The sequence below is a fragment of the Ornithorhynchus anatinus genome, chromosome 2 (assembly GCF_004115215.2).
Source record: "Ornithorhynchus anatinus isolate Pmale09 chromosome 2, mOrnAna1.pri.v4, whole genome shotgun sequence".
NCBI lineage: Eukaryota > Metazoa > Chordata > Mammalia > Monotremata > Ornithorhynchidae > Ornithorhynchus > Ornithorhynchus anatinus.
In genome coordinates this window covers 40,466,067-40,480,609 of record NC_041729.1, presented here as the reverse complement: position 1 = coordinate 40,480,609, position 14,543 = coordinate 40,466,067, and the positions used below count along the sequence as shown (strand labels likewise).

The window sequence follows — 14,543 nt, the reverse complement described above, 5'->3', positions numbered from 1 at the left end:
TGACTGCACCACTTAGTACAATGCTTGGCATAGAGTAAGTGCTTAACCAATACCACAATTATTATTATGAGACAGCACCTTCTCTCATTAATTTGGTGTAATGCAGTGCCCAAGGAACTGCGAAGCAAGAGTGGGCAATTCGTTCCATTCTGGCTGCATTGCCATTTGGAACAATCAAGAACAAAGGAATGTTAGGGCAGAGCACTGGAAAAGGTTTTTGTAAACCAACAGGATGGGGTGGGTGTGGGGGTGCTATATTATTAAATTAGGTCCTCCTACCTAGGGAGACATGCATTTTCGTGAAAGGGTGATGTGGTAAGCAGAGCACGTACCGTCTCAAGGTGTCTGGGAAATCCTGGGGCCAGAGGGCTGCCACCCACTTCCTCAGAGTGGAGCAAAACCAGCGTTAGCCTGAGAAGAACACACTAAGGATGGAAAAGACCCCAGTTTCCCGTTGACAATACTTAATCCAGAACATTTTCTCACCTTCCTTTCAAACAAACACTATGCTGAATAGAGTTGATATCACTAGGAAAAAAACCCCAAAGGAAGTATGTTTGTTGCAACAAGGCATTTATTCTCGCCACTAAATTTTTACCTCAAGAGACCAGAGCCTTAAAACCTGGCTTCATCATGACCCCTGTGAGCCTCTGATAGCTAAGTGAGTAACTTAGCTATCAGCTATCGGGGAGAAAGTCTAACCAATAGTGAGAATATTCCTGGACCAAGTCTTTAAGACAACCATGAACACTAGATAAGAGGCTAAGGAGAACCAGGGGCCAGTCAACAAGAGATTACTGAGCACTCATAAGGACCAAGGCACTTTTTAGGCTGAGAGAGGCTGGGGAAATAGAAGAAATAGAATCAGAAACTACGGAGTGTGTAAAGAAGGAGGCAGGAGCTCAAGAAGGTGTCAAAAACTAGTCTAGAAAGACGAGGACCACTAAATGGCCTTCAATTTAGGGAAAGCAGCAGCAAAGGGGCAGGAGAAATGAGAGCATAGATTGGATTCAAGAAGTTATCCAGCTATCAGCTAAATCACAAACCTCCCAGAACCCCTCTGCTTCACTGTCAAGAATGGCATATGCAGGGAAGTATTCAATTTCAGAGAGCTACCTGCCCTTTCCAGCTCAGACACCATGCCAATGAGAATCTTCCTCCCCAAGGAAAAGGAGACTAGGACTATCATGTGATGCACTAGATTTCCCCAAACTGAAATATTAAGGGAGGGTATTCTCCTGTTCTGGCAGTAACAGAATGCAGGATGAAGAATGTTGCCTTGAGCCTGAGAGCAGCAAAAGTGGATCCGATGGGCAGCACTGTGGGCTGTGCTGGCAGCAGCCCAGCTGTGGCTGACGGAGACCAGGGCACCCAAGGATACTGAGCCCATGACTTCTTTTGTAAGTACTGCCACTTGGCGGGGGAGGGTGGGGAGGGAGCTTTCTCAAGGTGAGTGAGAGAGAGGGAACTGTCATGGAGTAAGACAGACAGGCAGGGGGAGATGGCAAAAGAGGAGTAAGTCCAAGCACTGATCTCCCTCCTGGACTACTGCATCAGCCTCCTTGTGGACCTCCCTGCCTCCTGATCCTCCCTAATTTAGTCCATACTTCACTCTGCTTTCACAGATCGCTATTCTAAAAAGGTGTTCAGTCTATGTCGCCCCGCTTGCCAAGAACCTCCAGTGACTGCCCATCAACTTTCACATCAAACAGAAACTCCATACCATCAGCTTCAAAGCACTCAGCTCGCCCTCTCCCACCTCACCTCACTGACCTCCTCCTAACGCCCAGCCCACACAGTTCACTCCTCTAACACCAGCTTACTCAATGTGCCCTGATCTTGTCTATTGCGTTGCTGACCCTTTTTCCTTGTCCTCCCCATAACCTAGAACTACCTAACCCTGTATATACGAAAAGCCACTGATCTCTCCACCTATAAAGTATTATTAAGGGCACATCTCCTCCAAGGCCTTCCCCAATTAAGCCCTCTTTTCCCTTATGCCCTCTTCCTTCTGCATCACCTATGCTCTTGGATCTGTGATCTTTGACCACCCTTAACACCAGAGAACCTATGTACGTGTACATATCTATAAATTATAAACTATAAATTATTTATTTCTACTCACATCTGTCTCCCCATCTAGACTGTAAGCTCATTGCAGGAATGTAACATGTCTATCAACTCTGTTTTAGTGAATTCTCCCAAGCGCTGAGTACACTGCTCTGCACTTAGTAGGTGCTCAATAAATATCATTGATTAGACTAAAGTGATCAGTCAGTGTGAGGTTGCAGGGCAGAAGGCAAGCAGGAGCAGGGCTACCGATGCAGAGCAGAGGTCCAACATGCACATGGAACTGCCACCAGTTTACAGGATACAGGGTCACTTATCCTGTGGTCAACACCTTTGGATTCATGGGCCAGAGGCCTAAGAAAAAAGAAACTGGAAGTCCCGCTGCCAAACCTCAGGAAATCAGACATCTGGGGTTGGGGGGAGACTGAGAAACTGACGATAGGGAGCTACAAGCCTGGATTTTGGGACTCTGAGAAACTTGCTTGGGTCTGGGTGGAGGATATTTACAGCCCACTATTCCACTAAGAAGGGGGCTTCCTCCCTGACAAGGATAGACAACACTGGAGGAGCTTGCCCCCAGTGCCAAAAGGTGTAGTGATAATTGACCAAAGCGCATGGCCCTTCACCACAAAAACAAAAGATTATTTTAAAAGATGTTAAATTATCTCACTGCCAGTCTCCATTAATTCAGACTCTGCACACATCTTTTCTTTTATAACCCTGAGGCAAATTTTATTGTTGGTGGCAATATTTTCCTGAGTCTTCATTAGCTGTGTAGCAACAGGGCCACTGTAATCTGGGGGTACCACACACGCATCTGGGGAGAATGAGTGCTTACCAGCTGCCCAAACACATTCTCAAATTTGGTATCCTGTCTTATGGTATAAGCTAGAACATTCCACCACAGGCACCTGAGGAATAGTAAAGGACTCAGTATTACAACCACCATTTCCAATACGGGTTGTGCATTTTTCGGAAAACACGGCAATCCTATACCAGCCGTCCATTAGTCACTGCCCTTTAGCACCAGACCACGGGGTGAGAAAAATGACATTTTGCTGGTGGACAACTTAATATATTGTGATACGTACCGCTCCACTGACGACAGCTAAGGATTTATTGGGTTTTCTATGCAGCATACAGCTAGGGACTCAGCCATTATTAAAGGTATTTACAACGACGTAATTGTGCAGAATTTCTAGAATGATGGGGAAGGCGGAGGTAGGGATGGAGAAAATAAGGATGTGAAAGTGGGAGGTACAATCAGCTTCTGTAAAGGGTGATTAAATGCACGGTATTGGCTTTGCATGGCCTAGCTCCAGGTGCTTGGCAGTAAGATTCCAAACACCTGCTTCTGCTGGTTGGGCCCTGTCACACGGCTCCTTGCTATTTTCTTATCTATCTCCTACTGTTCATTTTGCACATTCTTTATTGACAATATTGTATTGATTGCTATGGTGAGACTAAATGCTTGCTTCAACAGTCACAGTCCTCATTGCTCTTACAGGATTTTAAAAGAGCCACTCATGCTGATTTCTGGAACTTTTTCATTTGACTTTTATGTGGTTCACTGGAATGACTACTCTTTGGTTAAGTAGACTCCTAGCCCCTTAGTTATTCTCGCCCTCCTCGATCTCCAACGCACACCCACTTGTAAACTCTCTTTTCCATTCGATCAGTAGGGAGGCTCATGCAGTACAACGGGGCACTTAATGGTTAGGGAACTTTAAAAAAAATCATTTACACTCTTTCCTCTACACCTTAGACAATGTAAAGATTTTCAAAGTAAAATCGCCTTGGCTGGGAAATCAGCAAAATAGTCACAAGGGATTTGGACCACTAGAACGGACCAGCTGCCTGAGATGATGATATGGTTGAGCAACTACCTGGGGGAGGGGGATGAGTCAACAACAGAGCTGGCTTCAGTGAGTAGAAGATTCCAGAAACAGAAAACTATTATGCAGAATCAATCAGTCGATCACTCAATCATATTTACTGAATGCTTACTGTGTGCAGAGCACTGCATTACGCACTTGGGAAAGTACAACACACAGATTTGGTAGACATGTTCCCTGCCCACAACAATCTTACAGTCTAGAGGGAGGTAGAGACATTAATTCGTCTGTACATAAGTAATACGGCATTAACATTCTGACATTAATATGTCAGAACAAGTCTTGTCCATTTCCAACAGAGGCAATGCTAGGCAGAGGGTTTAGGGAGGAGGCAATCTACAATGTAAACAGACAACCTTCAAAAGAATGGGGGGGAGATGGGGTGGGAGTAGTACCAAGTTACGGAGGAACACAATCTGTCATTTCTCTTTTCAGCCCAGGTTTAGTTTTTGCATCTCTAAGCACTGGCTAAGAATGCTGCTGTCCTCTGTTTGAAAGACAGCTGGTGGTCTGGACTTTGCTGGACTTTCACCATCCACCTGGGACTGGACATGTCAGACACCTAAGGAGAGCAGCTGACATAGGCCTTAAAAACTCAGGCTGCAGTTCTGGCTCAGTGCTCACTTCTTTCCAGGAGATGTGTGGTTTAAAACAAACAAAAAAAATCCCTGGGAAAGCTAAAATCAAATGCTAAAACAAAACCCCAAAAAGCCATTTTTGTGCTGTTTCCTCTCCCTAGTTGATTCAATCCCCCAGGGCTCTGAATTGGAATCTGATTTTTCTTTATAACTGTAGCCACCTGGTGCTCTAATTAATTGCTGAAGATTTCACCAGTCTCATTCCAGAAGCTGTGCAAATTTCTCTGGAGGGTTTTTTTATTTTCATTTTCCCATAGGATTTCCACATCTCTAGCCACTTTAAGAACATATCTTGTTAAGCAACTCCAAAAGAAAGAGGAGGAGTAGGGGCTATTTCTAATTCCTGTTTTCTGCCCCTTGTTCTAGCTTTATAGCTGTATGGAAGCCAGGGTAATTACCCATGCAATGTTGAAGTGGTGAGGATTGGTAGAGGAGATTCTAGGTGCTCTCATCCCAACATCCTTCTGGAAGGGGAAGGTCATCAGAGATGGCAAATGCTTCCTTATTACTGCATGTGCTTTCAGTTGTATTGATTGAACACTTATTGTGTGCAGATCACTGTACTAGGAGTTGGTAGGCACGTCCCTGCCCACAGTGAGTTTACGCTCTAGAGGGGAGAGACAGACATTTATATAAATGGATTACGGGGATGCTCACAAGTGCTGTGGAGCTGAGGGTCGGGTGAATAAAGGGTGAAATTCAAGTGCAAGAGTGATGCAGAAGGGAGTAGGAGGAGAAGAAATGACGGCTCAGTTGGGGAAGAAGACTGGGAGGAAATGTACTCTGAAGGTGTGGAGGAGTGGTGGTCTCTCATTTATGAAGAGGGAGGGAGCTCTAGGCCAGAGGAAGGACATGAGCAAGGGGTCGTTGGAAAGATAGACAAGAGCAAAGTACAGTGAATAGAGTGGCATTGGAGGAGCAAAGTGTGTAAGCTGTGTTGTAGAATGAAATCAGCTAGGTAAAGTAGGAGGGGGCAAAATGATTGAGTGCTTTAAAGCCAAATTGTAAGAAGTTTCTGCTTTATGCAGGGATGGGATGGGCAACCAATGTAGGCTCTAGAAGAGTAGGGAAACATGGACTGAACAAGTTTGGTTTTTTTTGAAAAATGATCCAGACAGCAGGGTGAAGTATGGATTCGAGGGGGAGAGACAACAGGCAGGAGATCAGCAAGGAGGCTGATGTAGTAATCAGGACGGCATAAGATAAATGCTTGGATTACTGTGGTAGGAGTCTGGATGGACAAGAAAGGGAGGATTTTAGCAATACAGTGAAGGTTGAACCTACAGGATTTGTTGACAGATTGAATATTCATTCAATCATATTAATTGAGCGCTTACTGTGTGCAGAGCATTGTATTAAGTGCTTGGGAGAATACAATGCAACAATAAACAAATTCCTTGCCCACAACGAGCTTATAGCCTGGGAGAGGAGATAGACATCAATACAAACAAATAAAATGACAGATATGTACATAAGTGCTGTGGGGCTGGGAGAGGGAAAGAGCATAAGGAGCAAGTCAGGGCAATGCAGAAGGGAGTGGGAGATGAGCAAAGGTGGGGCTTAGTCTGGGAAGGCCTCTTGGAGGAGATGTGTCTTCAGTAAAACTTTGAAAGGGGGCCGAGTAATTGACGGATTTGAGGAAGGAGGGAGGGCATACCAGTCAGAGGCAGGGGGTGGGCTGGGGCTAAATAGGTCAAGGATAATGTCAAAGTTAGGGGCTTGAGAGGATGGTGGTGCTGTCTAAAGTGATGGGGAAAGTCAGAGGGAGGGCAGCATTTGAGTGGGAAGATTAAGAATTCTATTTTGAACTTACGTCACTGTTTGGAAAAAAATCAATAAACTAAGGGACAGTGAGATAGCCTACCAAACTGAGGGCTGGGGGGTTAGTTTAGTTCAGACTTAAGTTTTAATACCAGCTCCACCGAACCTCCTGTGTGACCTGCAAAATCACTAAATGTTCCTGCCTCCATATGTGGAGAAGGTTAATATCTGTCACTTGCCTTTCTTGCAAGGAGAGCGTAAAGGGTGGAAGAAAAACAACGGATGAAAACACTCAGAGCTGCAAGCAAAGTACTTTGAAAACTCAAGGGAATAAAAATATTAACAATAATAACGGTAATACAAGGGTGGTCACATAGTTCATAAAAATACTTGCTGAAATGAGTCTTCAAATCAGCAAGGATCATGTGGACCTTAACCTAAGCATGCCCAGTGGATCTTTTAGAAGCACCAAAGCAAAAATGTGGGGCAATACATCTTTAAGTCTTGTCTGCTAAGAATCCAAGTGGAAGCAATTTAAATAATTTATCCAGGTCGCTGTAGGGATAACAGCAGCATCCGGAGTCATAGGGGAAGTCCCTGGAGTTTGGGGAAAGGAAAAGCTTTCTGGGTTTTTCAGTTTTTTTGTTAATTACTCCATCCCTTCCTTACAGACTTGGTTATAATCAACACCTGCGTTATTTCCCCCCCCAGTGAAGACAATGTCTCTGTGATGTGATCATTTATCTCCTGCTGGGTAGGCAACAGGAAGGACTAGGCGAGTACTTGTAAACCAAAACCATTCTTGCAGTATCCCTCCATTTTCCCCAATATGTACCATCATCATTTGGTTTTTCTCTTAACAGGTTCTTACTATGGGCCCGTCTCATTTGATTGATGATTCATTTAGAGTAAGGATAATGATGATGAGGAATAAGAAATCCCTCCAAATATCAAAAGTAAATTGCCATCTCTCCTGGGTCACTGAATCCTCCAACCACTTCTGAAAGACCTTCTAGAGCCCGTTATCTCCGTGGCCTTCCCGAAGGAACCACTCACCTGGTCCGATATGTGAAGGGCGCAGAGATAGCAGCGAAGGGAAAGAAACAAATAACTAAAGGGGAGAGGGAGAAGGGAAACGGCACCGTTCTAATTACACAGTGCCACGATGGGTGTAATTTCTCTTAAATCAGAAAATAAGTTCTCGATTCACACTCCCTGAAGGATATAAAATATTAGGGGATTTTTTATGGTTGTAATCACCGACTCATTTCTCCAGCCAACACTGGCCATATCTAATTAGGGTGAAGTATGTTAATGATACAGCAGCAAAGCCCAGAGACATCTTCAGTTGTGATATTAATTGCGTTTAAGGAAAGAAGCATGAATTCCGCTTATACAAGCTAATTAGTATGGGTTTGCTAATTAATACTGGAAAGTCAAACTGCCTTTGTCTTGTCGACTGCAATTAGCTAAAGCACTTTAAATTTGTTTTTTTTTCTCCCTTCCCCAGCAGTAAACTGACTTTTAGCAGCAAAATTCTAATTGACTCACAGACTGGAATAGATGGCACTAGTTATCAGAGCAAGCCAAGCCTCGGTTACTGGCTCAGTTGGAGTCCCTGCGTCCCATGGGATTCTTAGGTCAATGACCTCAAGGTCAAGGCTCTCCGCACATGATGAGGCCGCCATCGTTCTTCGACTCCGGGCCTTCCCACCCAGCAGTTCGATTTTCTTCCCTGGAAAGAGATGGCTCCCTCCTGGGCCAGGAGTCGAAGCCCCTTTGAGGGCTTAGCTCCACAAGGCAGCAGGTAATGAGTGAGTGGATAAAGCTGAGCACTGCGGCTATGTACCAGGGAGTCACGTCAAGTCCAGTAAAACTACTGACCCCAGAGTTCAGCAGCTCATTTCCACTCCTGGGGGGAGGGGAGGAAGGAAGGTGTCAGAGAGCCATTAACACCCTTAAAGTGAGCGGCAGAGGGGTTTCCTGGGCAGTGCCCACTTTTCAGAAGCGGACCGGGGACCCGTTGGACTGTGTGATTGGGCCTGACAGGTGTTTGTTCCGTTTCCCTCATTGCTGCGCTGAAAGCCCAATCAAAGACTGGACCCGTGAAAAGCAATATGCCCGACTGTCAGAACCCAGAGGAAGAGGCAGTCTTGTAAACCTTCTCAGCCACACCAGGTTAGCATCAATGTAATGAAGAACAGATCACAGATGAATAATGGGAGAAAGGGAGGCCGGGAAACAAATCAAAAATCCAAATGAGAAAAATACCACCAGATAAAAAGATAGGATTAGTGACTGGAAAGTTTGCCCCAAGTGACATAATAAGGGAAGGGTAGAGATGATCAGGAGCAGCCAGAGAGACAGACAGGAAAAAGCACAGGCCTGAAAACAGAGGACCTCGGTTCTAATCCCAGTTCGGCCACTTGCCTGCTGTATGACTTTGGGCAAGACACCTGATTTTTTGGTGCCCACTTTCCTCATCTGTAAAATGGAAATAAAATTACTCATCTCTCCTTCCTTCTGACTTTGTGAATCTATGCGGGCCAGGACTGTGTACAATCTTTTATACTGTATCTCTTCCAGCACTTGGCACATAGTAAGTACTTAACAAGTACCACAGATATTATTGTTAGATAGGGAAGAACTGGAATCCCAACTGCTGTGGTGTTCCCAAGGAGGCTCTGCAGGCCAAAGGACCGAACGAGAGTTGGTGAAGGTGAAAGGACGGGGAAAAAGAAGGCTTCATAGCAAAAATCTAACTAGCCCTGAAGGAAAGCTGTTCAATGCTGGCTGGCTTGAAGAAGCAGAAGGGGACTGGGAAGGAAGAGGCCTAACTTCCACACACAGTTCTGCTACTAGGTATCAATCAACCAATCAGTGGCATTTATTGAGTGCTTAGTGTGTGCAGAACATTGAACTAAGCACTTGGGAGAGGAGACCTCTCTAAACCACATTTTGCCAAAGGGTAGAGCCAACAAGGTCCACTTTCTACTTTGAAGGAACTTTGCAGTAGAGCATGTTGAGCAACCATGGAACTTGGGCATGACTTGAAATAATGATGATGTTATTTTATCACAGCAACAAAATGGTGGGGGGGGGAGGCAAGGCATGGCAGGAGCGAGAATTACACAGGCCATAAGGACAGCAACACATTTATCTCATTCGACTCAAAATTATGCCCCAGTAAGGTCCATCTCTCAACCCTCCATGCTCACTGGATCGAGGCAGAGTTATGGAACTGACAGCTCAGATTGGTCGTCACTGGAGCTACAAAAAGGTACTCCAGAGGTTCTGTTGAATTCTTATGCTTAACAAAAGGCAGGACACTGCCTACTGCTCTAAATCTTTCCTCTCCTGCACTTCCTTCTCCTTCACTATCAAAACTAGGGGCAAGGCAAGTTTAATTTGTATTTCTTCTCTTTTGGTGCTCAGTGCCAGGTATCTTGGTCACTGACTATCAGAAAGCACTGCTAAATTGAGGAGCTGGAGAAGGATAAATGGGAGGAACTCCAGATTCAAGGTCAGGTATGGGGATGATTTCTAAAATGTTTTCCACCAATCTCCACAGCATTCTTGCAGAACCAGAACAAATTTATTTGTAATTCCTCTTGGCTCTGTCTGTATTATAGGAACCCAGACCCTTGGGCACATTGCAATTCCGGCTAGCATTTGAGGAAGGAGCAGATAATGGCATAACCTGATGTTAGGTTTCTCAAGGATTTGGCAAAAAAGATGCCGCACGGTTGAAGGAACCTTTTCCTCCCAAGCTTTCCCAAGCCAACTAGACATCTCCCCACTTGAGATTCCTCAAAAACCTACTATGGAGATTATTTATATTAATGTGTGGCTCCTTCTTCAAACTAAGCTCATGGACAGGGAACATATCTACCAACTCTGTTGTAGTGTACTCTCCCAAGGGCTTAGTATAGTGCTCTGCACACAGTAACCACTAAAATACCACTGATGATAATGATGATGATGAAGTCATCCACTAGAGTAGCCCAGGTCTGGAAACTGAGTTGAAATATCAGTGCTATCGCCAATGGCCACTGCCTTGAGCTTTCCCCATTCCTGGCATGAGTATAATAGCAGAGCATATCACCCAAGGTAGTTATTTAATACTATCCACTTGCAAATGTGAAAAGTGCCAAGGGATGAAAATTCCAGTGATATTCACTTCAGATAAACCACAAGGAGTAATTCAAAATACCTTTAACGTAAAAGTCAGTGCTTCCAGATTTTCATGGGGTCATTTTGGAAAGAGGAACAGAGGGCCCATACCAAGCCCACCTCCAACATTAACGGTATCTGCACGTCTCTGCAGTCTTGTTAATGTTACAGGTTATCGTTAAGGCTGCAGCAAGCTCAAAAAAACAGCTAATGCATTTTGAAATAAAGATGCAGCTCTCCTAAAACCCCTCCAAACAGAAGGCCACCAGATGGGAAGAACAATGGCTTTGGATGGAGAAGCTTTGATCATAATAATAATTAGGGTATTTGTTAAGCACTTACTATATCGCAAGCACTGTTCTAAGCACTGGGATAGATAAAGGATAATCAGGTTGCCCCATATGGGGCTTACACTTTTAATCCCCATTTTACAGATGAGGTAACTGAAGCACAGAAAAGTTAAGTGACTTGCCCAAGGTCACATAGCAGACAAGTGGCAGAGTCAGGATTAAAAGCCACGTCCTCTGGCTCACAAGCCCGGGCTCTTTCCACTAAGCCACACTGATCACCTTGCTGGAGAACTGGGTTTGTGTCAAGGAGGAAAGGAGACTGATATGGCACGAGGACCCCGACATGCTTAGTGGGACGTTTGCTCTCCAGGTTTGTGATCAGGAGTGCAAGTGAGAGATACTGGATGGAGTCACAGCCGGACCCCCTCATCTTCCTTTCCCCTTTCCCACCATAGTTCACGTGAAGAAGCCAAAAGAAATGAACACTTACCACATCAGCCCTTTGTTTCTGATTTCCCACTTCTTGCAGGGCTTGAGAGAGCTGGACCTTCATGACAAGAAAGAGAAGGACGGTGGGGAAGAAACAGAATGAGTGTAAGTTAGTTTCTGCATGCTTTTCTCGAAATGGTCTATGATCTACTACTACTGCCCTGAGCCTTCAGTTTGTTTATTATGAGAAGTGTAGACCATGTAAGCGATCATACACATGTAAACAATGCAGGGAACAGTTGCAAAAAGGACTGGTGGATTATGAATAGCATTATAAAGTCTAAAGGAGTCCCGAAATTGTTTTCTTTATAATGTGCAAGGGATGAGGGTAAGGGGAAGAGAGGGGAAAAAAAGTCACCTTCACAGTGATCAGAAGTTCTTTAATGTGCCTTAATATTGATCCAAAATCCTAAGCGAGCATCAGATAATCATGCCATGACATTCACTCACTGTTACATCATCAATGTTCAATTGCACACCAAACCAAACCAATTTGTAAATAAAATGAGAAGATGCCAATTTGCTCAGCCCAAATTTGGATCAGAGGAGGCTGTGCCATTAGAGTTATGACCACTGGCAGGGAGCTGTACCGCTTTCTCTGATAGCTTCTTGTGGGCAGGGGTGATGTCTAGTAGTACTCTGCAAACAGTAAGCACTCAATGAATACCATTCTTTCATTAGCAAAGTTCCAACCTGACCTCTATTGGCCCAAGGTGGGCTGTGGTTACCCGCTAAACCAGATGCTACATCGGGACCAATTTAAGCAGTAGTCAAGACCATCACAAGGCGACGATGGAGCAAAGCAGAGGGTGAAATCTCCATGAACATCAGATCACCTTCTGAGAACTGACACACCAATACTCACCCTATCTCATCCCACTCACGTTCTTGCTGGAGCACAGTTAAATGAAGATATCTAGGATATGACTACCTTCATCCCTGGGATATTTCCATCCTTACTGACACTCAAACAAATTCCCCTGGCCTGTTGTTCCAGATGTCTAACTACCTCCTCAAACCCCCTGTCCCTCTGCCTCCTCTTTCTCTTGCCTTTAATGACCTGGCCACCTACGTTGTTGAGAAAGTTGAAATCATCAGGTGTGCTCTCCCTAAAATCTCCCCTGCTTCTATCCAGTCCCTCTCTCCTCCTGCCCCTTCTTCAAAACTCCCATCTTTCCCAGCAGTATCTCAAGAGGCCATCTCCTGCCTTCTTTCAAAATCCACCCCCTCCACCTGCACATCCGACCCCATCCCTTCGCACCATATCAAAACACTTGCCCCCTCCTTTCTTCCCTCCCTGTCTGCCATCTTCAACTGTTCACTCTTCAGTGGCTTCGCCCCCACAGCTTCCAAACATGCTCTTTCATTCATTCAATCGTATTTATTGAGCACTTACTATGTGCAAAGCATGAACGTGTCTCCCCATCCTAAAACAACCTTCCTTTGACCCCGCAGCTCCCTCCAGTTATCACCGCACCTCCCTCTTACCATACCTTTCCAAACTCCTTGAGCGAGTTGTCTACACCTGCGGTCTCAAATTCCTTTCTTTCATTTCTCTTCTGGATCCCCTCCAATCTGGCTTTTGTACCCCTTCACTCCACAGAAACCACCCTCACAAATGATCGCCTCACCAAATCCAATGGTCTCTACTCCATCCTAATCCTCCTCAACCTCTCCTCTGCCTTCAACGTTGTGGACCACACGCTTTTCCTTATCCAACTATCTTACTGGTACATCTAACTATCTTACTGGCTATCTTATTGGTACAGGATCTCATAATATCCCAGCTGGATTATTGTTAGCCTTCTTTCTGATCTCCCTTCCTCCTCCCTCCCCCCGCTCCAGTCTATTCTTCACTCCGCTGCCCGGCTCATCTTCCTGCAGAAATGCTCTGGGCATGTCACTCCACTTCTTAAAAACCTCCAGTGGTTGCCCATCAACCTCCGCACGAAACAAAAACTTCTCGCTCTAGGCTTCAAAGCTCTCCATCACCTTGCCCCCTCCTACCTCTCCTCCCTTCTCTCTTTCTACTGCCCACCCCGTAGGCTCCGCTCCTCTGCCGCCCACTTCCTCACCGTCCCCCATTCTCGTCTATCCCGCCGTCGACCCCGGCCCACGTACTCCCGCTGTCCTGGAATGCCCTCCCTCCTCACTTCCGCCAAACTAACTCTCTTCCCCCTTCAAAGCCCTACTGAGAGCTCACCTCCTCCAAAAGGCCTTCCCAGACTGAGCTTCCCTTCTCCTCCCCTCAGCACTGTGCTTGTCCGCTCATTTGTATATAATTTTATTACCCTATTTATTTTGTTAATGAGATGTACATCCCCTCGGTTCTATTTATTGCTATTGTTTTTGTCTGTCTGTCTCCCCCGATTAGATTGTTAGCCCGTCAATGGGCAGGGGTTGTCTCTGTTGCCGAATTTTACATTCCAAGAATTTAGTTCAGTGCTCTGCACAAAGTAAGGGCTCAATAAATACTAATGAATGAAGGAATGAATGAAGCCAACCTTGGCTTCACTGACACTGTGCTCTCCCGGTTCTCTTCCTATCTCTCTCTATCACTCCTCCATGTTTTTACAGACTCCTGCTCTGCCACCCACCCACTAAATGTCTGTCTCTCTCAAAGCTCAGTCCTGGGTCCCCTTCGATTCTCCATCCACACCCACTCCCTTGGAGAACTCATTCGCACCCATGACTTCAACTACCACCTCTAAGTGTGTGATTCCCAAATCTACACGTCCAGCCCTGACCTCTCTCCCTCTCTACAGTTCCACATTTCCTCCTGCCTTCAAGACATCTCTTGGATGTCCTGCCGTCACCTCCAACTTAACACGTCCAAACCGAACTCATCTTCATTCTCACCTTCCCACCAAATCCTGTCCTTCCCCTGACTTTCCCATCACTATAGAAAGCCCCACTACCCTCCCAGTTTTACAAGTCGCTAACTTTGGCATTATCCCTGACTCATATCTTTCTCATTCAACCTACATTCTCAATCGAATACCAAATCCTGTCAATTCTACCATTATATCACTAAAATCCACTCTTTCCTCTCCATTCAAACTCCTACTGCATTATTCCAAGTACTTCTATCCTTCCTTGCTTATTGTATCAGCCTCCTTGCTGCCCTCCCTGCCTCGTGCCTCACCCGATTCCAGTCCTTATTTCACTCTGTTGCCTGGATCATTTTTCTACAGAAATTGTTCACTCCATGTCTCCCAACTCCTCAA

The 14,543-nt window shown here is 45.3% G+C and overlaps 1 protein-coding gene across 1 annotated transcript in view; it reads right to left on the bottom strand.

The window, feature by feature from the left end:
* Positions 1 to 14,543, bottom strand: part of MAD1L1 (mitotic arrest deficient 1 like 1) — a 575,141-nt gene that overhangs the window by 276,320 nt on the left and 284,278 nt on the right. The window contains exon 13 of the mRNA XM_029056371.1: positions 11,318 to 11,374. Coding sequence (XP_028912204.1) covers positions 11,318 to 11,374 — 57 coding nt within the window. The remainder of the gene's footprint in view (positions 1 to 11,317; positions 11,375 to 14,543) is intronic.